This window comes from Pyrgilauda ruficollis, unplaced genomic scaffold (assembly GCF_017590135.1).
Source record: "Pyrgilauda ruficollis isolate IOZ18807 unplaced genomic scaffold, ASM1759013v1 scaffold149, whole genome shotgun sequence".
Classification (NCBI taxonomy): domain Eukaryota; kingdom Metazoa; phylum Chordata; class Aves; order Passeriformes; family Passeridae; genus Pyrgilauda; species Pyrgilauda ruficollis.
In genome coordinates this window covers 92,081-115,215 of record NW_024513543.1, presented here as the reverse complement: position 1 = coordinate 115,215, position 23,135 = coordinate 92,081, and the positions used below count along the sequence as shown (strand labels likewise).

Below are 23,135 nucleotides of genomic sequence, written 5' to 3'. Positions count from 1 at the left end.
CGCTGTTGCCTGGTTATATCCACAAAACATCCCCGTGCCGGGGCCTGGGCCGGGGTATCCGCTTACGGAGAGGGGAACAGCTGAGCCTCCTCACTCCCCACCCTCCCCTGGCAGCTCATCAGATGAAGCCCAGCCCGGGCTCGTCGCTGTCATTGTCCCCTCCAGGCCCTACAAGGGTTGTTGGACCCAGCCCGTGTGATCCGCAGGTTTCTCCCCTTGGCAGTGGCAGATCTAGATAGATATTTATACACCCAACTTGTGCGAATTAGCAGCATTCCTCTCCGATTGAGTCAAAAATAGAGGCGCTTCATGGAAAAAAAAGAGAGAGAAAAAGAAGGTGTGTCGCGCTGAAAAAAGCAACGGGATCCAAAAAAAGAGAGAAAAAAACCCCACTCAAATCTCCCTTTTCCTTTTAAAGCTCTGTTCCCGAAGGATGGACCAGCGCTGTTATTTTAAACCTGATTTCTGCAGCCCCGTGGCCAGCGAGCCATGGGCAAGGTGACGGTGACAGCGGCGGGGTGGCACCGGCCATGTCACAGGCTGTGCTGGGCGCTGCTGGGGGATTTTGGGGCACGTAAACCGGAGACTTCCTGAGAGCCGAGTGCCGACTTCCTGGGCACGGCAGGAGCAGGCAGAGGTAGGCTCGGGGGGCACCAACACCACCAGGCCAAACGGTGACCCCTGGATGATGCACCCACGCCCACGTGGCAAAATGTAGCTAAATTTGGGATTTTAGATAAATATTTGTTGGGGATATGATGGATAAATGTGGGTTTAGGATCCACGGAGTGGGGAGAATGTGGATGGGCACCAAGGGAGGGAAGAGATGTGGGTGGGCAGAGGTGGGAAGCCAAAAGGGTGAGGGCAGTGTTGCTGTTGGACACCCAGGAGTGTGACCACGGCCACCACGGGGCTTTGCAGAGAGAAATGTCACTTTCTGCACACCCAAAACAGAAGGAAAAGGGTGGCAGGGATCGGCTGTGGGGCGGAAGAGGAAGCAAAGGCTGTGCTCTGCCATTACTGGGGTTTGTGGGTTTGTGGGGCGTAGAAAGGACCCCGAGATATCGATATTGAACCCATGGATAATCAATGCCTGGGGAGTGCAGCACTGTGCTGCCCGCAGCCTCACAAATCCCATTCCATCCTCAGGATGAGCCCCAGTTTCCATCCCCTGGCATTTCCCCTCCCCCCTCAGCCAAACCCCACAGCCCTGGGGGACCCCACCGAGGCACCCCATCATTCCTATCCCACCCTGCCCAGAATCCCGGCGGGATGGGGACCTGAGGATCCGCCAGTGGCTCGGGAAGGGGCCACAAAACCCAGCTGGCCATAAATCAGGGTTGGGAACAGCCGGGGCGGGATGGGCGCTGCTCCCCAGGGCTGCGGGCTGGCTGCAGCCCGTCCCTGCGGCTGCCTCTGCCAGGGATGCAGCCAGCCGGGCCTTCCCCGCCCTCCTCCTCCTCCTCCTCCTCCTCCTCCTCCTCCTCGGGGCGGAGGAAGGCAGGGCCCGCAGCTGGCACTGCAGGCGGTGGCCGGGGGAAGCGGCTGCTCCGGGGAGTCTGATTTCCAGCGCTGTTTATTAATAACCCCTCTCCGCCCCATGCTAAGCCCATGTGCAGCGCAGAGCCGGCGGCGCTGGGCTCCGGGGGAGGAAGGTAAGAGCCCACCCGGGCTGGCCAGGAAGGGGCCGGGGTCCTCCGGGGGGTGCGGGATCCTCGGCGAGGTGGGGTGGGGGGGTCTGGGGTTCAGCATTCCCGAACGCTCAGGAATGATCAGGGAGGGGGGGAAGGTCCCTCTGGGGTACGCAGGAGTTTTGGGGAGCCCCGGGATGAGGGGCGGTGGGAGGGACAGAGCCCCCCCGGCCCGCTGGGAAGGCAGGACACGGCGCCCTCCCCTCCCGTGCTGCCCACGCGAAGCGGCTCCAAGAACTTCCAAAAAACAAGCACTGGCAGAGGGGAGGGCAAGGAAAATCGGGGCAGAGGAGCTTTTTCCCCACCTTTGCAGGGGCTGCCCCTTCTCCAGCCGCCGGCCGCTGAGCCTGAGGCTGCGATGTGTCAGCAGTGCCGAAAACTGCCTTATTAGGAGAGAAACTATCGGGGAAAATCAGTTCTTTGCTCAAAGCCGTTGCTCCGAGCCCAGGGCTGCCTGTGAGTGCCAGCCTGCGCTCATTCCTCAGGGAATGACTAGACATGAGCTCAGCAGCGTGGCCGAGAGGTGAGAGCATCCTCCCACCGATCCCACCGATCCCGGAGGCAGCAGGAAAAGCCCGGCTCGTCCCCGAGCGTTGTCGCGTCCGTCCTACCCCAAAGAGCAGCCGGGAGAAGGGGACAGCGAGGGGTTTGGCGGTGGCAGCCGCAGGTGCCGTGGTGGGGACAATGCCGGGATCGGATGACTCGGCAAAGCGGCTCCTGCTGCAGGCGCTGCCGCTCGCCCGGGGCTCTGAGTGTGGGGTTTGCTCTGTCTCAGTCATCCCGGAGCCTGCCTGGGCTTCCAGCAGCGCATTCCCTTGCCGTGAGGTTATGCCACACAGAGAAAATCCCGGCGAGTTTTCCAGGGAGTGCTCGCACGGGTCAGGTCGGTGCCGCTGGGGTGGTTGGTCCTGACAGGTTGGCACAGGAGCAGTTCTTGGGTTTGGGGTCCGGGTTTGCATTCCTCGCTGCTCCTCTGTGGCAGTCAGACACTTTAATAGTGTTTTAATGGGGTTTTCTTTCCTTGTTTTGGGCAGTCCGGGCCCAAATTGTCACCAGATTGTTGAGCTCAGCCCTGTGGGTGACACAGGGATGGTGACAGCAGCAGGGCCATGGCGGGACCCCCTGGCTCTGGGGTCTCACAGGGTGGGGAGGAAAGGCTGAGACCTGTTACACTCATTGTGCTGGTTCACATCCCCTCTCCTTCCCAGGGACCTGATGGCACAGCCCGAGCCCCCTCCAGAGCTGCAGCTGGATGAAGCCAGAGCACCCCCAGCCCCACAGGGAGCAGCTGAAGGAGCTGCTCCACACCCAGAACATCCTCACACCCCCTTGGATCCAGCGGGGAACGGATCTAAACCCCTGCACAGGGGCAGCCCAGACCCCAGCCAGGAGCTGCAGGCTGCCAGCAGGGATCCTCCCTTGGAGATAAACACACCAGGGGCTCAGCTGGATGAGGGTGCAGCCGGGGCTGGGATCCCGCTGGACGTGGATGCAGGTGGGACAGGAATCCCACTGGACATGGATGCAGACGGGGTAGAAATTCCACTGGACGTGGATGAAGGTGGGACAGTGGATGAGGATACAGCAGGAATTCTGCTGGACGTGGATGAAGGTGGGACAGGGATCCCACTGGATGAGGATACAGCAGGAATTCCGCTGGACATGGATGAAGGTGGGACAGGAATCCCAGTGGATGGAGCAGAGATCCCACTGGCCATGGACACAGACAGGGCAGGAATCCCAGACAATGCAGATGGGGCAGGGATCCCGCTGGACATGGACACAGAGGGAGCAGGCGGCCCTCTGGATGCTGATGCCACAGAACACAAGTGCCTGACCCTGGAAGAGCTGGGGAATTATTTCCAGGAGTGCATCGAGATCGTGGAGCAGCTGGAGAGGGAGAGGGACAGCCTGATCGCCGAGCTGGCCCAGCTGCGCGAGCCGGCGCTGCAGGAGATCCGCCATGCCCACGAGGAGATCCAGGCAGCCTGCAGGCTGCTGGCCAAGGTGGAGCTGGAGAGGGACAACCTGCGGGATGAGATCCGCCAGATCAAGCAGAAACTCTTCAAGGTGACCAAGGAATGCGTGGCCTGCCAGTACCAGCTGGAGAGCCGGCGGCACGACCTCTCCCAGCACGCCGCCTACCAGGGCGAGCTGCAGAGCCAGGCGGGGCAGCTCTCGGGGGAGCTCTCCCAGCTGAAGGAGACCTGCGAGAAGGAGAAGGAAGTTCTGAGGCAGCGCCTGGAGGCTCCTCCCTGCCGGCAGGACAACCTGTACCTCCAGGAGAGCCGCAGGCTGTCGCTGGAGTTCGAGAGCTTCGTGGCCGAGAGCCGGCGGGGGCTGGAGGAGCACTACGAGCCGCAGCTGCTGCGGCTGCTGGAGCGGAGAGAGGCCGGGGCCAAGGCGCTGCAGGAGATGCAGGGAGAGATCCAGGGCATGAAGGAAGCCCTGAGGCCCTTGCAGGGCGAGGTCAGCCGGTTGAGGATGCAGAACCGCAGCCTGGAGGAGCAGATTGTCCTGGTCAAGCAAAAAAGGGATGAGGAGGTCGGGCAGTACCGGGTACGTGCCCCAAAGGGCACAGCTCCATCTCTTGGGAGAGTGGGAGCTGTGCTTGGCATCCAGGGAAATGGGGGTGCTGCAGGATTTGCTTGTAGGGCCCAGGGAAATGGGGTGGACGAGGATGGGGAGGATGTGGAATGTCTCCTGCTGCTTGGAATCAAAATTCTCGCACACCCTGGCATAGGCCAGGTGAAACAGCAGCCCCTGGGCATTAGGCAAACCCAGAGATGTGGTGGGAAAGCTTGGGGCTTCACCCAGCTGGGAAAATAGTTTCTCCTGAATGTATTCACTTGGTTTTAGCCCCTCAGAAATGGCTTTAGGGTTGAGGTGGAAGGGATGGGGGAGTTCTTCCCAAAGCTCAGCGATGCTGCTGAGCACAGGCACCAGACCCTTCCCACAGCTCCTCCAAGCACAGGACTGAGCCAAGATGCCTGGAAAAGCCAGTTTTAAATACAAGTGGCTTTTCTTACAAATCCCTCTCCTGCTGGGGCAGGTTCTGCCCTTCCTGCTGCCAGGAAGGGTCTCACCCATGTCCCCACAGCCCCAGGCCAGGCTGCCTCCTGGGAGGGTTATTTGGCTGGGCCAGGCACCCCCTTGGCCTGAGGGACAAGGCAATTCGATATCTCCAAGTGCACATTTGGCAAAGAGGCTCCACAATTAATCTCCCCCCTTTCAACACTCTCTGTTCTCGGCTCGCAATCACTGCCTCCTCCCAGCAGTTTCTGGAAGCTGCCATTCCCCTTCCACCACAGCTCCTCCCTGCTGGGATGGGGATCAGAACCACCAGCACCCACACCAAGGCTTGGCCTGCATTTTCAGGGTCCTTTGGACCCCTGGTGTGCCTCCACATTTTCCTTTTCCCAAATTTCTTATTTATCTTCCTCTGACTCACGGGTTTATACAGCTCTGGCAGCTTCTCAAAACACACACCAAGTAGTTCAGGGGACAAAACCGAGCAGTCAGGAGAAGCCTAAGGACAAAACACAGCCCAGCCCAGCCTAAATCCCCACCTTTGTGTTAAAACAAAGGTTTTTTTGCAGAGGTTTTTAAAGAGGGCAGTTGGGCAGAGGGAGGCACAGGGAGATCCCTGAGAGTGAGGGAAGCAGGGGAGCACTGCTGCTCCTCTCTCCCTCAGCTATCCACTCATTTTCTCCCCCAGGAGCAGGTGGAGGAGCTGGAGGACAGGCTGAAGGAGCTCAAGAACGGGGTGCAGCTCCAGCAGCGCAAGAACCAGGAGCTGGAGGAGCTCAGGACCAGCCTCCATCGGGAGCTCTCCATCTACAAGTGCGTTTGGGTCTCCTCCCTGCGGGGCAGAGGGGCTGGGAGGAGGAAAGGGATGGGGGGGACACACTTTTTGGGGACAGCACCGCCTCCTCCTCCTGGTCCCCAGCAGGAATTCCAGCTCCTTTGCACAACAGCAAAGAGGGATTTGCTGGAAACTCCCACAGAGGAGTGGATGGCTTCCCAAGAAGCAGGTGTGCAATTTAAGTGGTGGTTTCCTCGGGAATATGTGGAAAGGAGCTGAGGTTTGGCTTTGGGAAGCTGGGCTGGGGATGCTGGAGCTGTTCTCTCCTGGTTTCACTCAAGGGTGAGTGATGTGCAATGTGAATTTCTAAAGCTCCAGAAAATGTCCATGAGTTTGGGGATTTTTTTATTCACCCAGCTTGGAGCTGCTGTGTTATTCCAGCCTCAGCTGGACACAATTTTAACCATTTTCTGCAGCCTCACTGCTCCTTCAGCATTTTTTCCCCTTCTCCACCCAAACACCTCAGGAGGACATTCCCTACCCCAAAGGTTTTTTATCCAAGCACAGGGATGAGCTCTCAGCCTGTCCTTGCAGCCTGGGGTTCTAAATCACAGCCCAACATTTAATCCCAAATACAGCAGTGGAGTCTCTTAACTCCTGGAATTTACAAATTGCCATCCCTGGAAGTGACACCTTTAAATGAGCTTTCACATTTGCTCTGAGCAGCTCAGAGTTAAGTGCAGCTCTGAGCTGCCTTTTCCATCAGCTCCCACCAAAAATGACATTCCCTTCTGTTAAATCCTGTTTGCCAAGGGCTCTGGAAGGCCCACACACTCAAGACCATGAACTGAGCCCCTTGAAGTGTTTCCCAATTCCTTTTTCTTCCATACTACAAACAGAACTTTTTTTCCCTCTTTTCTCCAGCCAAAGCACTGATGTAAATATTCCATAGCCTGAATTTCCTTTCTCCCCTCACAGGAGCTGCTTAGAAATCTACGGCCACCTCTGCAAATCGGAGGAAAAAGCAGGAGCTCAGAGTTAAGTGCAGCCTTTTCCATCAGCTCCCACCAAAAATGACATTCCCTTCTGTTAAATCCTGTTTGCCAAGGGCTCTGGAAGGCCCACACACTCAAGACCATGAACTGAGCCCCTTGAAGTGTTTCCCAATTCCTTTTTCTTCCATACTACAAACAGAACTTTTTTTCCCTCTTTTCTCCAGCCAAAGCACTGATGTAAATATTCCATAGCCTGAATTTCCTTTCTCCCCTCACAGGAGCTGCTTAGAAATCTACGGCCACCTCTGCAAATCGGAGGAAAAAGCAGAGCAGGACTCTTAGAACCACAGAATTTTCCTCTTTGTAGCAAAAACCAGTGGACAGAGGATCCAAGGGATGTCTCCTTATGCTGCTTAACCCTGCCTGATGTGCAGCAGCTGCCTGGAGCTGGGAATACCAATCCTTTCCCTGGGTATTTCCCCAGGTGCTGCTGCTGCTCTTGTAGTAAAACTGCTTTTCCCCAGAGGAGCAGAACAAACAATCTTTGTACTGAACAATGGACATGGATGAGGAATAACTGATTGATGTTTTGCTGTGTTTGGGAAAATGTTGTCTTGTTCAAGCCTGCACTGAAAGTTCTGAAAGCTGGTGTTAGTGAGGGTTTGACTTTTAAAGTTTACATGCAAGAGAAGCATTCTCCTTTGAAGAGGATTTTCTTTTGTATTTCAAGAGTTTCTGCTGTACTGGGACATGCTCCACAGAAATGAGGTGGTGGGGAAGAGGTTTCCACTTTATATTGAGTCTCACACTGAAAATAAAAGGTCAGAGTTTAAGGAGCCTTTTCACTCTCAGAGCTGCGTCTCAAAGGCCCAAATTTGTCAAACTGAGGTGTTTGTGTCAAAGTCGTGCTGCAGGATAACAAAAAACAGTTGTGCAAAGGGCTAAAGGCAGAGTTAAAATGCAGAAAGCAGCAGGGCTTGAGGGGAAGAACAATTCAGTGATTTTGTGTCTGCTTGGGGGTTTGAGTGCTCATTAATTTATTTCGCAAAGCAGCAGAAATGAGAGAGGGAGAAATATCCGATCTGATGTCTTAAAAATTAAAAAATATCTCTAGCAGCACCCAACCTCATGGACACACATAGGCAGAGAGCACATTCAGCTGCCTGAAAACACCCTCAAGGAAGCAGCAAATGCAGAAAGAGCACAAAACTCCCCAACCTTGGCAGCATTTACGTAGAAAAACTTTATTCCAACTGAAGAACTTACACGCAATTAGTCATGAGGAGATGGAGAGAACAGGCTGCTGGTGGCACTGGACACCCGAGTGGAAGACGTGCAGGACCTTGTGGTCAAGGACTAAACTCCTAAAAAAAGTGAGTTCATCCACATTTCACTTGTTTTCCACCAGCTGCCAAGGCTGTTGAGGGCACCGGGGTCACCCGCTGGTACAAACAAACACCTTTTACGACTTGAGGGCTCCCCCAAGTTTCAAAAACCATTTCACAGAAAGAAACATTATGTGAAAACACAGCTCAAGAAACACACAACAGAGCAAAAAATATGGGAAATGAGAGAGGGTTTGCAGGAATAGCTAAAACCAAAACGCTGGCACCCCACAGGAGGGAGGAAAGGGAAAGGAAGGAAGGAATGAAAAACGCAGAATTGCCAGGAGAGACAAAAAAAAAAAAAAAAAAAAAAAGAGAAATTTCAGTTCAAGTCAGAACTTGCAAGTCTTGTATCTGCAAAGGCAGAAAAAGCCACAAAGTACAGATAACTAAAGGAATTCCAAGGCTTCTGAGTTGTACTGAGGAGGACAAGACCTTCCACACCATTTCTGAGCTGTCAGGGGATTAACACTTGGATCATCTCTGTTGGCTCAAGCCCACTCGGGCAGCTCTGCCAATTTAACTTTTGTTTAAATTAGGCAAAAGCCTGTGGCTGCAGCAAGCAAAAGAGAAAAAAAAACTAATCCCAAGTTTGCTGTGTGAGGAAGGCAGTTAAAAAGGGACAGCCAGACCAACAGGGCAGGCTGCTGTAGGAATTCTGGCCAAGGAGCCACAGCAGGGCCTGGCTGAGGGGGCTGAGCCCTTTTTGGTTTTTTTTGGGTGGTGGGGTCTCAGTGTGTGGGTGGAAGAAGCCTGTGGTGGATCTACAGGAGGATGGCTGAACACAAAGTCAAGGTGTGTGTCTCAAAACCAGTGTTAAGTCAATCTCAGGGCTGAGAGGGAAGAGAAGGAGAAAGACTAAAATCAAGGAGAAGTTGCCATCTAGGATCCTTGACCTTCTGGATCCACGCTTCCCTCGGGATCTTCATCGTTGTAGATGTTCTCTGCCTGCAAGACAGGGATGGAGGCACTCAGGGAGCATCTCCCACCCCTCTGGGACAGGATTCCACCCCCAGGAAGTTCTGGTCATTTCTTTATTTGCAGATATGGATCACCCATCCCTGATTTACATACACAAACAAACTTAGCCATAAATCCAGGTCTCAAAAAATGTCCTGTAAAAAGGAATCTGCTAAAGGTGAGTTCATTGCAAGACTCACAAAAGTTTCAAGTATTTGTTTTGTAGGTGCTCTACTCAGCAGCACTTTCTAGAAGAACTACACAGAAAGCTGCCAAGAACAAAATTTAGAGATAAATAAACAAAAAAAATATTTAGGAAAATGGTCTTGTCAAAGGTCAAGATTGTTTCCCAAAATCTTCAACAGCTGGGAATGTAGGGACCAGCAAACTGCTCCTGTTCACCAGCACCCTTTTCATCTTTGGAGAATGAAATCTCAAATATTCTTTAAGACAGTAACACAGAAACCTCAATTTCATCCTTGGTTCTCACAGTTTTCATTCAAACACAGAAGGGAAAAATTTCCTTCTGCACCAACACTTTTTTTTTTTTTTTAAATACAAAATATCTCCTGAGTATTTGGAAACCATTGCTCTGGCCAAAGCTAAAAGGGATTCCAGTGCCCCTTTGAGATTTCAGCAGTGCTACAAACTGGGTAATTCTGAGGGCTGTAAATAAAAGCAGGAATGCTGAAATCCAGGAATTCCAACACCATCACCCACCTGCACCTTCCCAAACAACTCACCATTTGCCAGACTTGCATGATATTATCTTCTGATACAGAACAAATGACCCAGGGCTCATTGGGATTCCAGGAGAAATCTGAGATCTTTGCAGTATGACCACCATGGATGAACTGGGATTGGGGAAACAAAAAGAGGAATGGTTTGAAATTTGCACTGCAGGGTGAGTGATAAGTGAAATTAATTAATGAGAGTGAAAAGGCTCACCAACAGCTCTGGGGGACCATCCTCAGCATCCTCAGGGGATTGCTCCTCTCCAATTTTACTGCAAAAAAAAAAGAGAGGAAAAAAAGGAAAATGTGTGGGTTGGTTTGGTTTTTTTTGGTTTTTTTCTGAGGTGTGATGCAATTCATGAGGAATATTTTGAGGAATTTGGGATTTACCTCAAGTCCCAAACGTTTAGCCTGCGGTCTGTGCCACTGGAGGCCAGGATGGTTTCATTGTGGGGAGACCACTGAACCTGCAGACAGGATAAACTTAAAAGTGAGTTTTGACAAGCTGTAACATTCCCCAATGCTTCATTTTATACCCTAAAAGCTCTACAGGAACTCAAATTGATACCAACACAAATACAAATAGTGTAAATAACATTTATCACAGGAAGAATTGTGAATGTTCACACACCAAAAAAAGACATTTTACCAAAAAGGTGCCACCTGGAACTTTTCCTCTAACAAAACCCACGTGTTTCCCAGTGCAAACAGCTCCAAGGGTACTGGCTGCTCTTTATCTTAATAAGGATTGCACAAACAGAACCCACAGACTCCTTCAGCAGCAGGCACAGCTCTCACATGAAAAGAAATCACTGTAATTAAGCTTAACTGCCCAAAAGCTCACATTTACTGCTCCTGCTGGAGATAAAGCTCTCCAGAACACACCACTTATAATAGGATCACAGGATTAGGAAGGAACACGGAATTCTGCACACTAATGTGGCATTTCAGGATTCTGTAATTTTATTTAGACATAACACAGTCTGAACTGATAATCCCTCCACCAAAAAAAAAACCTCTACATATTTTTCCTCTGATTAAGGCACGAGTTGGAGATGGAAATATTTAATCTGCTAAGCAGGTGCTGCCCATGGAGTGAACATTCTCTATTTACAGCAGCAAAATCAGCAATTATCTTTTGTCAGAGAGTGTTAAAGCTTCCTGCAGGAGCAGGCTGAGGAGATGCAAACACTGCAGCCATTTCCCTGGGCCTCCTGCTTCAATCTGCTGCCATGAATAATTTAATGGACTCTGCACTGCTACCATTTCATCCTCCTGCTGTGGTTAAAGCTCCAGAGCATTTCCCTGATCCCTTTCTGGACTCTCTTTCTGCATGGGAGCTCAGCAGGTCCACAACAACAACACCCAGAAAATATAAGCAGATAAAAGAATTGAATATGAATTTTTAAGTGGAAAAACATTGTGGAAGAAATACTTTCCCCTTCCAGGCTGCTGAGTAGAACTAAGTCTGTGAGGATAAAGGATAAAGACTTTTTTTTTATACCTGAAATATTTCATCTTTATGTGATTCAAAGGAGTGCAGCTTCAGTTTTAGGTTCCTCAAGTCCCATAGAGCAACAGTCTAGGAAAAAAAAAAAAAAATTTTGTTGAAGTAACCAGCAGGGACATCCACCCCAGAAAGTGAGCAAGGACATTCCAAGATGCAGGCAGAAGTACCTTATCAGCTGATCCTGTGGCCAGGATAAACTCACTGTAGGGGTTGAAGGAGAGGCAGTTCACCTCAGCTGTGTGAGCATCCACAGAATGACTGGGTTTGGAGGTGTTGTTCGACCGTGTGTCCCAGCTGGGAGGGGAAAACATGGAATGAACAAAGGTTTGCACCCCATCTCACTGATTATGGAGATGGGAAAGCTTGAGGGGCAGAAACAATTTGTGAAGGGGTTCCTTCACTTACATCATGAGCTTCTGATCATCAGCAACAGATCCAAAGAGGGATTCATGGAGCAGGTGCCAGGATACATCTTCCACCACTGCTGTGTGTCCCGTGAAGATGGTCTTGGCATCCACCACTTTGCCTTCTTTGGGAACAGCACTGATATCCCACAAGCAAATGGTCTTTAAAACAACAAAAAGGGAAAAATTTACATCTTTAGACCCTCTTTCCCTCCTCCCCCTCAAACCCAGGATGTTTTTGCCCTTCCCAGGGCACAGCAAGTTCAGGTTTAGCCCGAGTACTCACGTGATCATCAGAAGCACTCAGCAAGTGCCCGCTGAGGTTGGGGTTCCAGGAGAGCCCATAGCCCTCCTTCTGGTGCCCACGGAGACGCAGGTCGGGGTTGCACTCTCCAGAAGGATCTGCAACAAGGCAGGGTAAGGATTCCAGGGCCTGGAATCATTCCCAGCACATCCTGGAATAGGTGGTATTAAGTTTATTGAACTTTGCTTTAACCCAGTAGCCACCTCCATGCTTTGGCCTGAGTTCCAGCAGGAGGGAGGAACAGCAGCTCAGCTCTTACTGCCCAAAAAACTCCTCCTCAACACTCACAAATATAAGGTGGGATGTCTTTTTTCCTCTCACCATCTCCAACTGCACGAGGAAGGCACTTCTGATCCTCCCCACAAGCAGCAAAAGGAGTTATTTTAATCTTATTTTAATCTTGATGAGTTCATAGGTAAATTTCTGTTAATATATTTACAAGATATCAGGGGAACAGCTCAGCTACCCACCAAATCAATCACAGTTTCCAAAAATCCACCTTCTACCACCTGAAATACCTCACAGTGAGGTGACAAAACAAGCAGTGGAAGTGCAGGAAAAGGTTTCCTTTCCCAAGGATGCATTTGGATACATCTGTTTGAACTTCATACAAAATAACCTCTTGAATAACACCCACACCTCCCTAAAATCCCAAATAAGGGGGAACCCACACCATTTTTAACCTCTGTTTTGACCCTCGGGGGATGAGCTGGCTGCTCTCTGGGCACAGACCTGGTTTGGAGGGGTGTTTGGTGTAATCAAAGACCAGGACATCACTGGAGGGAGTCTTGGTGGCAATGATGCAGGGGTTCTGGGGCATGTAACGGGCCCTGTTCACCTCTCCCTCGTGGTTTATCTTGATCTCAATTTCAATTTTTCCACTTACTGAGCCAAAGCCTCCAAACTCTAGGAAAAAGAGAGTTGTGAATAATAAAGTCAGTTTCAGAACAAGGCACAAAGAGTTGGTTCAAGGTTTGCTACCAAGCTCTCAGAATGGACAAAGTTGTGGTAAAAAGAAATTGCAATTTTAAGACTGTGATACAATTTGTTTAACCTCCCCTGTCTTTATACATAAAATAACTTATAATTCATAAAACTGCAAAATTTGGGCAAAAATGATATGTTCTGGATTATTTTAGAATTAATTGAAAATACTTTTGAGAAATACTGAAGTAGAACAGAAACACATATTTATTAGACAACCCTGTGTGCATAAACAACTTTAAGAAGCCCAAAGATCAAAATACTCATTGCACAATCCAAACTTCCTGTAAAAAGCAGAGCAAACATTGGATCATTAAGGACTTTCACCAGGTGGAAAGACTGATTCAGCCAAGCAAACAGGAGAAATGTCTAACTTGGGACAGCCACAAAGATTACAGAGCATCAAATTCAAGTCAGATACATGGAATAAAACATAATTTCACCCTAGAGGGGCTGGGACATCAATCAGGCAGCAGAACTCACAGAAAAATGGAGAATGGTTGAAATGCTACACCCCTCTGAAATAAAAATATTCTTTTACATGAGTTTGTGTAAAAATGTTTTGCGTGACTTTGCGTAATGCAAACGTGGTAATAAAAATACCAATTAAAAGCAGTGTGTGGGATTCAAGGTCAGTTCTGAGAAACAGGGAAGGGAGAGGTTTTCCCACAAAAAATATTTTTGCAATTAACCTCTACTCTCTGTTTTAATCATTAAAAATATTAGATTAGGAACACATTCAACAAACACAGAATTTGTCTACTAAGGAGGCACCACTTAGAAATAAATTTTTTTAGAAGTAAAATCTTAACTTTGCTGACTGAACTTTAGAAAAAGATAAATTTTCTACTGAGAAAAGAAGGGAAAAATGGTTCAAATCCCCCTTTTTGGGCTCTTACCTCCTTTCTCACTGTCATAGTGGGAAGCATCAAACTGGGCATCGTCGTTGGGCAGCTGCACGCTGGCAATCACCAGGTGGTTTTGTTCATCTGAGGTGTGGGTGCCCAGCACCAACCTGTGGATGCTGAAATCTTTGCCTTCAGGTCTGCAGGGGAAGAGAAACACAACAGGGATCACAAAATCTCTTCCCCTGTGAGGATGGGGAGGTGTTGGCACAGGAGAAGTTGTGGCTGCCACATCCATGGAAGTGTCCAAGGCCAGGCTGGACAGGGCTTGGAGCAACCTGGGATGGTGGAAGTGACCCTGGATGGTCCAAACCAGTTTGGGATTCTATGATCTCAACCTAAATGTCAGCACAATCCTGGATTTGCTGCTTATTCTGCTTTAAAGGAGTCCTTTTACCTTGTGACATCAGGAAGCCACTGAGCAGTCAAGCTGGGCCACTCCAGGGCATGGGTCATCACCAGATCATACAGGAAGGGGGTGTTCTTTTTCCATATCTTGTACTCCTCGTTGATCACACGCTCTTCCACTGCATCATCAAAGGCTGCTGAAGTGGTTTAGCAAGAAATACATACAATTAATTATTTACAAATGGGTTTACAGGCACACAGCACTGTGGGCAGGCAATGGGTTAGTCAAGTACATCACTCACACCTTGGTTTGCTGTTTGCTCTACTGGAGTAGTTACTAAATGGTTAAAAATCCTCTGTTGCACATGCTAATCCTTTTTTTCTGCATATATGGCTGGGAATTAATATTAATTATGTCAAATTTCTTGTCCCAGTGCAGGCTGGACAGGCCTTGGGATAGTGGAAGGTGTCCCTGCCATGGCAGGGGTGGAATGGGATGAGTTTAAAGTTCCAACCCATTCTGGGATGATTTGATGATGATGATGTTAGAGCAGCACAATAAAATTCTGAGACTCGGAGCACAGGGAGGCAAAACCCAGCCTTGTAACAATGTTTAAAGGCAGGAGATCCAGCAGCTGCTGTTTAACAAACCGGTCTGGGCGCAGCCTTGAACTACTTATTCCCAAAATCCAGTTTCCCAAGGCTCCTTCTGCTGCCCTGTCGCTTTCAAACGCTTTCTCGGCCCATCTGTCACCAGCCTCCGGTGTAGAGGCGAAGGCGACGGGCAGACCTGGGGGAGCTCAGCGGCGGAAAGGGGACACCCCCAAGGAACCGGGGACACCCCCGTGGAACCGCAGCTCACCCATGAAACGGAGGCACCCCAGCCGAACCGGGGCCCCCTCAGGGCGCGCGGCAGCAGCCGGTGACACCGCTTTGTGTGCCCGCTGCCCCCGCAGGGCACGGCCCGGCTCTCCCGGCCTCACAAACCCCTCCTAGGGGCACAGGGCCGGGCAGAAGGTCCCGGCCTAGCCCGCTCTCCCCGGTTTGCGCGGCGGCCATGACCGGGGGGCCCCTCAGGCCCCGCCCCCGCGCGCCCCCTGGCGGCACCGCCCCGCTCCCCTCACGCCGTACCGGATGGGGGGGGGGGGGGAACCCGCCCCCCCGCGACCGGCCCCGGCAGCCCGCGCCTCACGGCAGAGGCCGCGCCGCCCATACGGAGCATTTACCTTCCTTGTCCGCCATGGCGGGGCGGGGGGAGCGCGGCGGCCGCGGGGAGCGAGGCGGGGCGGGCTGGGCGAGGCGGGCGGGCGGTTCCTGCGCTCCCTGCTCCGACCCCTCCGGCCGCGGCTCCGTCTATTGTTTCCTGCCCCCGCTGCGTGCGGCTCCCGGCGCCGCGCACCCCTTCGCGCGCCAACGCCGCCCAATCAGCGCCCGCCGCCGGGAGGCGCCGGCCAATCGGCGGAGGGAAAGGGGGCGGGGACGGGAGCGCGCGCGGCGGTCACGTGGGAGGGCTCCCCGTGGGAGCCGCCATTTTCCGGAGCGCCCCCAGCGCGCTCTTAAAGGGGCCGCGCCCCGCGTTGAGGTTCGGTCCCGGTTCCCGGTTCTCCCTCCCGGTCCCGGGTTTGGATGAACCGGTGTCTGCGGCTCCTCCGGCCACCACAGACGTGGGCAGAGCGTATCGGGGCGGGACTGGAGCGGAGCGGTGCGTGTGTGGGCCGAGGCCTCCTTCCAGGGCTGCCCTGACACCATCGGCTATCTCGGCGTTATTAATTCTCTGTAATCACCAAAATATTCCCTTTTTCCTCAGTTCAGTGCCGCGGTGAGTTTTAGAGGTGTAATATTTGCTGGTTCTGCTCGGCTGCTGAGGGTAACCCGGGACCTGGCTGTTCACAGCTGAGGCTTAACAGGTTTAAATTCAAATATCAAATCAATATCTGGGTTTATTCCTCAAGGGATACCCCGAGTTCTCAATTGCGGACTTCTCTTTCCAACACACTTAGATTTTAGCTGAAATTAAAAATTGGAAATCCAATGTTTTGTTTCTAAGCCTTGGAGTAAGAAGCAACTCCTGTGTAAAAGTTAAGGGGTATCTGTGAATTATTTGTGTTGTGTTGGGTTCTGCTGTGGATAAATCGTATAATGCACAAAAATATTAAAGAATGGTTATGATGTCTGGAAATCTGGAGGGGAAAATTCATTAGCCTGAAGTTAATCGGGTTCTTCAGTTTGTGTCTGTTGGATTTACAAAAAAAAAAAAAAAACCAGGAAAACAGCAATTTGTGAGATTCTGCTTTTAAATGGGGGAGTTGATACAGTTCTGTCTGTTTGTTTTATTTTAAAAATCGGCCAGAAAATGAACACAGGAAACCCCTGACACTTGTGTGACAGCTGGATTTGTTCTTTGAGGTTTGAAGGTTTTAATGTAATCCTTGTCCTAGGAAAACACAACTTTTTTTTCCTAAGAAAAATCTTCTGTCAGGTCGCATCAGGGGTTTTTGGGGGCAGTGACACTTCGGGTGTGTGATGTACAACGGGCTGAGCGCCCTCAAAAAAAAAATAATTAGAAAATTAAAATCTACCTAAAGCATGAAAGTTTAATTCACTTTACAGCTGTTCCCATCAGCTGTGTTTTATTAATTGGGAATGAATGGAATGCTCAATGTACACAAGGAGGAAAAAACCACAATTCTCCCCAGAAAAGGCCAAAGTCCACGATTCCCATAAGGAACATTTTCCCTTGGCTCTGCTGGCTGAACAAACATCACTTCATGGATTGAACTCCCAGCTTCCTCATTTCCCACTTTGACACAAACAGGCTGAAATGACACGAATTTAGCCCTGAGCTGAGCCCTCCCTGTTCTCCACAGGTTGAATCGCTGGGGAAATCAGGAAGGGAGGGAGCCCTGAGGAGCCCTCAGCGATGGCAGCTGAGGACAGGGATTACAACCTGACCCAGGAGCAGAAGGCTGTGAAAGACAAGTACCCCCCTCTCTGCAAGAAATATGAGTGTGAGTATTTTCATTTTTTTATTTTCATTTTTTTACTTTTTAATTTAATTTTTTTAAATTTTATTTTAAAAAAATACTATCGTGATTCATAGTAAGTGTGGCAGTGCTGTTGTGACATAACAGGAAATACAGAAATGAGAAACCAATTTTCTTCATCGTGCTTTTCTTGTTGTGGGCACTGAAAAAAAAAAAAAATCACCATAGAAATAAATTACTTAAGGCTCACCCTGAAAACTTTTCCTCTTCTGAGCCATTTCTTAGCAATTTTTTCCTACCTCTCATGTGGGAAGGGACATTGAAAAGTGTGCTGGTTTTGTGTGTGTGGTGTTTTTACTCTGCCTAAAGATGATTATCTACCTTTCCCCACCCCTGGAATGTCTCCTAAGAACATGTGGGTGGCAGCCCAAGGGCCAGCTTCAGGCAGGGGACCCTTCCCTCCTGGTTTTTGTGTCACCAGTGCCTGTCTGGAGGGACAGCCTCTGTTACCTCTGACAGAATTTACATTTTTAGGCTGTGTTCAGGTCTTACTTTGATAGAAGTGCAGAAATTGTGACACATCACAACAGCCATGCAGTTTCCATAACTGGAGGAGGTTTTATCCCTCTTTTGCATCCAGAGGAATTTGTTTGCTTTAGAGACTGTTGTTGAGAACCCTTTAGTAGTGTGTGATCTCTTTAAACAGCACCAGAATCTTTTTTTTTTTTCAGTTGTAGTGAGCATTTATTTCACATCCCAACTTAGTTCTGCTGGATTTTTGCATTTCTTTCATTCCTCTGAATAAATATAAATGAGGTTCATGTACAGCTGGATACATGGGATGTTAATCATGCTCCATGAGTAAAGTTTGTCTTCTATTTTATATTCCATCCTATGTTTTAAATTCTTCTCTTTGCATAATGGCTGCTTTTGGGTGTGGACAGGTAGATTTCTTCACTGAGCTGGAAATATTTGCAGATCTCACCCTCTGCATGAATAACTTTCAGTGCTGCAGATTTCAGCATAAACTCTTTACTCCTGGTGAAAGTTTCTTTTTATTGCAGTTAACTTGTGGAAGCCTGTTGGGTTATAGCAGCCAAACCCTGCACTGACACAATCACATTAAACAGGGTTTTTTTTAGCAGAAATAATCCAAAATTCCACCTGTACTAAATTTTTCTAATATACTACAAAATGGATTTATCACATCTGCAGATGAATGTAAAAATGTTCTGTTAGAAAATCAGGTCTTTATGTTATTTTTTTTTAAATCCTCATGTTACAAAACCTTTGGTGACATCATTTCTTTTCTTTTTGCTTCCCCTCAGATTTGGATCACACAGCAGACGTGCAGTAAGTGTGGGCAGCTGGGATTTCTCAGGGTGACAAATTGATTATTTTTTACTCTGCTTTAAGCCTGCAGTAACAGCCAAGGACACTTTGCAGATCTAACACCTTGTGGGACTCTGAAATTTCACTCGCTGGGTGCTTTGATATGGTCAATTTTGTTCCTGTTTTTAGGACACCATAGAATTATGTTTGGTTTCTTTTTTAGTATTTCAGTGGTGCTTCTAACTAAGCCCCTGTGTTATTTGGAAATGTCTTTTGAAATCTCTTGTTCCATGTGGTTTTTATGGGCTCCAGTGATTGTTCCATGTGTTTTTTGGGCTCTAGTGATTGTTCCATGTGTGTTTTTTGGGCTCTAGTGATTGTTCCATGTGTTTTTAGGTTCCAGTGATTGTTCCATGTGTTTTTGGGTTCCAGTGATTGTTCCATGTGTTTTTTGGGCTCCAGTGATTGATCCATGTGTGTTTTTTTGGGTTCCAGTGATTGTTCCATGTGGTGGTTTTGGGCTCCAGTGATTGTTCCATGGGTGGTTTTGGGTTCCAGTGATTGTTCCATGTGTTTTTGGGTTCCAGTGATTGTTCCATGTGTTTTTTTTGGGCTCCAATGATTGTTCCATGTGGTTTTTTGGGTTCCAGTAATTGATCCATGTGTTTTTGGGTTCCAGTGATTGTTCCATGTGTTTTTGGGTTCTAGTGATTGTTCCATGTGTTTTTAGGTTCCAGTGATTGTTCCATGGGTGGTTTTGGGTTCCAGTGATTGTTCCTTGTGTTTTTGGGCTCTAGTGATTGTTCCATGTGTTTTTAGGTTCCAGTGATTGTTCCATAGGTGGTTTTGGGTTCCAGTGATTGTTCCATGTGTTCTTAGACTCCATGCCTGGGGAGACACGTTGGAAGAAGCCTTTGAGCAGTGTGCCATGGCCATGTTTGGCTACATGACAGACACAGGCACCGTGGAACCTGTGGACACAGTGGAGGTAGAGGCAGAAGGTGAGGACTGCACTTCCATGGAGAGCTAAGATTGTGAGAAAGGCACCAAAAATCTCAATCTTTACCCATACCCTTACTGCAGTTAATTAAAATATAATTAAGCATCCTTATCTGAATCTCCTGTACGTCTGAGGTGCTCTTAAAAATGTTTTTTTTTGCTGAGACAATCTCTGCTTCCACCACACAGGGCATGACCTGTTGTCTCTTCTCTTCCACTTCCTGGATGAGTGGCTGTATAAATTCAGTGCTGATGAGTTTTTTATACCCAGAGTAAGTGTTCTGCTTTCAGCTTTTTCCATTTGTAGGACAAAGCTGTTCCCTGATAATCCCAGCTCTAAATGCAATGGTATTTTAGGGGAAAAAGGAACACAAGAAATACAAAGCCAGGCTGGATGGGGCTTGGGGCAAGCTGGGCTGGTGGAAGGTGTCTAAACAGTGGGAAATAACCTTTGTAAGTGGGATTTACTGGGAATTTCTGCCTCAAGGTAGAAGGTGTGACTGACACACTTCTCCTCCCACTCTGCAGGAAGTGAAAGTGCTTCACATTGACCGAAGGCAGTTCAAAATAAGATCAATTGGGTGAGCTTAAACCCTTGTCTGAAAATGGATTGTGGGCTTTTCTTGCTTCCTTTGAGGCTTTAAAGGAAAATCTCACTATTCTGTGCTCATCAATAAAACTAATTATAGCATTTAGTAAATATTACCAAAATTACAACACCTCTTTTCTATTTCTTTTTGCCTTTACAGGTGGGGAGAAGCATTCTCTTTAGACAAACACCCTCAGGTAGGCAGTGGTTCCTCTTTTCCATTTTAGGGGAAGGAGGTGTGGTGTCCTTTATACCAGACCTCTGAGTTCTGCAGAAAACAAAATATAAATGTGGCTGAAGTGCCACTGAACTCAAGATCTCACTTCCTGCATGGTTTGGTGGATGTGTCTCTGAAACTGAGCGTGACATTTCCTCAAAACTCAACAAATTAACTCAATTTGCTCCCTTTTTGTGATGTTGATAACACAGAAAATCAATCTATATTCAGAATTTATGTGTTTGGGTTTCGCACTATTGGTACAGATTTCTGCTTAGTTAGTTTTTGCTTTTTTCTTCTTTCTTTTCTACCTAAAGAATTGTTAGAAGCAAAATCTGGTGTCTTGCTCTGTGTCATTTTTAGCATAGCAAATGTTGATGCTCTGTCAGAGGTAAAAGAAGGAATTTGTGATATAAAGAGGCAATAAAATAAGGAAATAATTCCCTTTTCACTATTTGACCTGGCCATTAGTGTGGCAACTTCCTTATTCATCAGAACAAATACAGTTACAGCTTTTTTTGGGGAAAAAATGGATAGCATTTGAGGAAAGTGGTGAGAACTGGGGGTTCTGAACTGGTAAAAGGTATAAAATCTAGAAAAATCTATGGTTTGTGTCTCTTTTCTAGGGCACAGAGGTCAAAGCCATAACTTACTCAGCAATGCAGATCTGTGAAGATGAAAAGCCAGAAGTCTTTGTCATCATTGATATTTAAAACAAGAATGCTGTGGTTGGCTGGATATTGGTCATCATCTGGCAAAAGCCCCCTGAAACTGTAATCCCTGTGGAAAAAACTAAGGAATTGGCCAGTTAAAATCAGAAATTGAAGGGAATAATTGCAGGGAATATCAGACTGTTTTCACTGAGACAGAGAATAAGAATTCTTTGAGGTTTGGGGGGTATGGAGAAGGAGAGGTTTGTACAGGTTGGAAGAGTCCCAGGAATGCTGGCAGTCAGCTTTTCAGGCTGGTACATGTGCTAGGGGCTGTATGAAATACAGAAATTGCTGGAGCTGATAACTAAAATACTCCCTTTTTGCAGCGTGGCAGGAGATAATGTTCATCTAGATTGATTTCATTTGCATATTTCATGTTCTAATTCTGAGCTGACATCCCTCCTCCACATTCCATAAATCCAAAATAGCTGCAGTGGCTCAGATGTAATGTGGGAAAAAAAAATATCTTTGAGTGTTTAAAATTAGACACCTAAAAAATGATGCCAATTAAACAAACCACCACATCTTTTAAGGTACTTTAAAAAGAAGTCATGCCAGCAGGTGGTGCTGAATTGCTGTAAATAAATTGCCACGTGAAATCTTAAAACATGTGATTGTGTACCTGAAATCCTTTTATCATCTATGATAACTCTAAAAAGTTGGCAGTTTTGCTGCTGTGGTGGAAGGGAATGGAAAGGGATGTCCCAGGTTCTCCCTGGGTTCACTCCCAGCTGTATCTTGTGAAAATTGAGTCTTTTTTAAAAAGCATGGTTTGGATCAGCCTGATTGTCATTTAAAAAGAACAATACAGACAATCCTTAAATGTCAAAGGATTATGGACTTGACTGAATCAAAATTAATCAAAAGTGTGGTTTTTTTTTGGTTTTTTTTAAAATCACAGGATGGCAAATGTGCATTACCTGCTGTTTTAATTTAATTTAAATGTGAGGAGCATAGGCCTGGCCTGCTCTGTTACTGAAAGTGCTCCAAGTGCCTCACTGTGGTGTCTCATCTTGTAAAATCATCTTAAATAGTTCTGGTTTTATTTCCATGCTGTAAAAACTGAGGGATAAAACCTCTCTCATTTTTTAAGCAAGCCACAGTGCCAAAATAAAACTTGGACTGGAACATTAATGGCTTTGTGAATGATCTTGGCTGGTCAATTCAGACACAAGTGAGTTATACTCGTGCTTTGTCCTCTGCTAAGGTGAGCAGACTCTTTTTTATCAGTAAGAATTGCAACATACCAGTTTAATTATACAAAATAAGTGTGATTTTTGACAGCTTGGGGTTTCTTTCTCCTCACAACGAGCCCCAAGGGCAGTGAGGGCATGGCCGCCATTGCGGCCCCTCAGGAGCCGCTCTGGAACATCATTGGCTGGCTGGGTCACGTGACCGCGCTCGGCCAATCGGGCCTCGAGTTGAGGCGGCATTTTGTTCTCCACAGCCTGAGGGGAGGTGGACACGGGCCGAGGGTCAGTGGGTGAGGGACTGAGGGGAGTTGGGCAAGGACCTGAGCTGGGGCTATGGGGAAATGGGCAAGGACCTGAGGGGAGGTGGGTGTAGGAGCTGAGGTCAGCTTTCCTTTAGCCCAGCTCTCTAAAACATGAGAAAATAAATTTATGTGGTTAAATTTTAACTTTGCAGACAAATGCTGAGGTGCCCCAAGATCAGTCTCAGGCTGTAGTAACACACTGAAGTGCTCTACTTATTGAAATGCTGACAGGAGCTTGCTAGGAAAACATTTGGAATTAACTAAGTAAGTGTTATTAATCTATTTTTTTTTTCAATATTTATTAAGTACTTACTATAAAACAGGCCTTAAATCCACCTTGTTCCATTTGCATAGCTGTGGCAGTGGCAAGTTTCAGCTCACAGTGCTGCTCTCCCAGGGCTTTACAGGAGGCCACTGAAAGTGTGTCATTAAAAACACCCTTAAACTGCAAACCCTCCTGGGGGTGCCAGAGGATCCTGCAGATGTAGGAAGGTCAGGGATTGAGTAGTGAACTACTTGGAAAAGACCTGCATTGGTGGTTACTAAAGGTGCAAATCTCAAGGAGAGCTGAAAAAGGCTGGAGATTGGGAGAGCATTAAGGAATTATCAGAGAAGCTTGCCCCGTTCTCACTTTTGCCAAGTTTAATGGCAGCTGTTGGAGGCAGAACCTGGATGTGCATCAATATGGCTGTTCTCAAATTCTCTGTGGGGAATTTCTGCTTTCTTGGCAGGAACCTCAGAGTACAGATGCTGCTAACAGGAAAGGAAACACAGCATCAAA

The 23,135-nt window shown here is 48.2% G+C and overlaps 3 protein-coding genes across 9 annotated transcripts; 2 read left to right on the top strand and 1 right to left on the bottom strand.

Moving 5' to 3' along the window:
• The first annotated feature begins 232 nt into the window (after window positions 1–232).
• Window positions 233–7,324, top strand: SYNC (syncoilin, intermediate filament protein). Of its 3 annotated transcripts, XM_041460918.1 has the most exons (6): window positions 233–337; window positions 419–637; window positions 1,609–1,655; window positions 2,900–4,250; window positions 5,410–5,534; window positions 6,770–7,324. In XM_041460918.1, exons 3-6 carry the CDS (start codon window positions 1,612–1,614, stop codon window positions 6,831–6,833), a joined length of 1,584 nt encoding a protein of 527 aa, XP_041316852.1. In that variant the 5' UTR covers window positions 233–337; window positions 419–637; window positions 1,609–1,611; the 3' UTR covers window positions 6,834–7,324. The 3 variants fall into 3 exon arrangements, with proteins under 3 accessions (XP_041316852.1, XP_041316853.1, XP_041316851.1); XM_041460919.1 differs by lacking the exon at window positions 1,609–1,655; XM_041460917.1 differs by lacking the exons at window positions 233–337; window positions 419–637 and having other exon boundaries at window positions 1,343–1,655.
• A 395-nt stretch (window positions 7,325–7,719) lies between these two features.
• On the bottom strand, window positions 7,720–15,430 carry RBBP4 (RB binding protein 4, chromatin remodeling factor). Of its 2 annotated transcripts, none has more exons than XM_041460920.1 (12): window positions 15,252–15,430; window positions 14,075–14,222; window positions 13,672–13,817; window positions 12,521–12,694; window positions 11,771–11,886; window positions 11,486–11,646; window positions 11,248–11,374; window positions 11,075–11,152; window positions 9,961–10,037; window positions 9,785–9,842; window positions 9,580–9,690; window positions 7,720–8,824 (listed from the first exon to the last, which is right to left on the bottom strand). In XM_041460920.1, exons 1-12 carry the CDS (start codon window positions 15,265–15,267, stop codon window positions 8,759–8,761), a joined length of 1,278 nt encoding a protein of 425 aa, XP_041316854.1. In that variant the 5' UTR covers window positions 15,268–15,430; the 3' UTR covers window positions 7,720–8,758. The 2 variants fall into 2 exon arrangements, with proteins under 2 accessions (XP_041316854.1, XP_041316855.1); XM_041460921.1 differs by having other exon boundaries at window positions 14,075–14,219.
• Window positions 15,431–15,521: 91 nt separating this feature from the next.
• Window positions 15,522–21,993, top strand: ZBTB8OS (zinc finger and BTB domain containing 8 opposite strand). Of its 4 annotated transcripts, none has more exons than XM_041460915.1 (8): window positions 15,522–15,727; window positions 16,893–17,033; window positions 18,338–18,362; window positions 19,221–19,342; window positions 19,530–19,612; window positions 19,869–19,921; window positions 20,090–20,126; window positions 20,773–21,993. In XM_041460915.1, exons 2-8 carry the CDS (start codon window positions 16,946–16,948, stop codon window positions 20,857–20,859), a joined length of 495 nt encoding a protein of 164 aa, XP_041316849.1. In that variant the 5' UTR covers window positions 15,522–15,727; window positions 16,893–16,945; the 3' UTR covers window positions 20,860–21,993. The 4 variants fall into 4 exon arrangements, with proteins under 4 accessions (XP_041316849.1, XP_041316847.1, XP_041316848.1 ...); XM_041460913.1 differs by having other exon boundaries at window positions 15,522–15,844; XM_041460914.1 differs by having other exon boundaries at window positions 15,522–15,844; window positions 16,878–17,033.
• The last annotated feature ends 1,142 nt before the right edge of the window (window positions 21,994–23,135 follow it).

Bases quoted from the DNA above. Each gene is read 5' to 3' on its own strand.
- SYNC (XM_041460918.1), top strand. From the start codon at position 1,612: ATGTGCAGCGCAGAGCCGGCGGCGCTGGGCTCCGGGGGAGGAAG. The intron at 4,251-5,409 runs GTACGTGCCCCA...TTTCTCCCCCAG, and splicing joins AGGAGGTCGGGCAGTACCGG to GAGCAGGTGGAGGAGCTGGA. The intron at 5,535-6,769 runs GTGCGTTTGGGT...CTCCCCTCACAG, and splicing joins CGGGAGCTCTCCATCTACAA to GAGCTGCTTAGAAATCTACG.
- RBBP4 (XM_041460920.1), bottom strand. The intron at 10,038-11,074 runs GTATAAAAAAAA...TCCTGTCTGCAG, and splicing joins ATAAAGATGAAATATTTCAG to GTTCAGTGGTCTCCCCACAA. The intron at 9,843-9,960 runs GTAAATCCCAAA...TTTTTTTTGCAG, and splicing joins CTAAACGTTTGGGACTTGAG to TAAAATTGGAGAGGAGCAAT.
- ZBTB8OS (XM_041460915.1), top strand. From the start codon at position 16,946: ATGGCAGCTGAGGACAGGGATTACAACCTGACCCAGGAGCAGAAGGCT. The intron at 18,363-19,220 runs GTAAGTGTGGGC...ATGTGTTCTTAG, and splicing joins GATCACACAGCAGACGTGCA to ACTCCATGCCTGGGGAGACA. The intron at 19,613-19,868 runs GTAAGTGTTCTG...CCCACTCTGCAG, and splicing joins ATGAGTTTTTTATACCCAGA to GAAGTGAAAGTGCTTCACAT.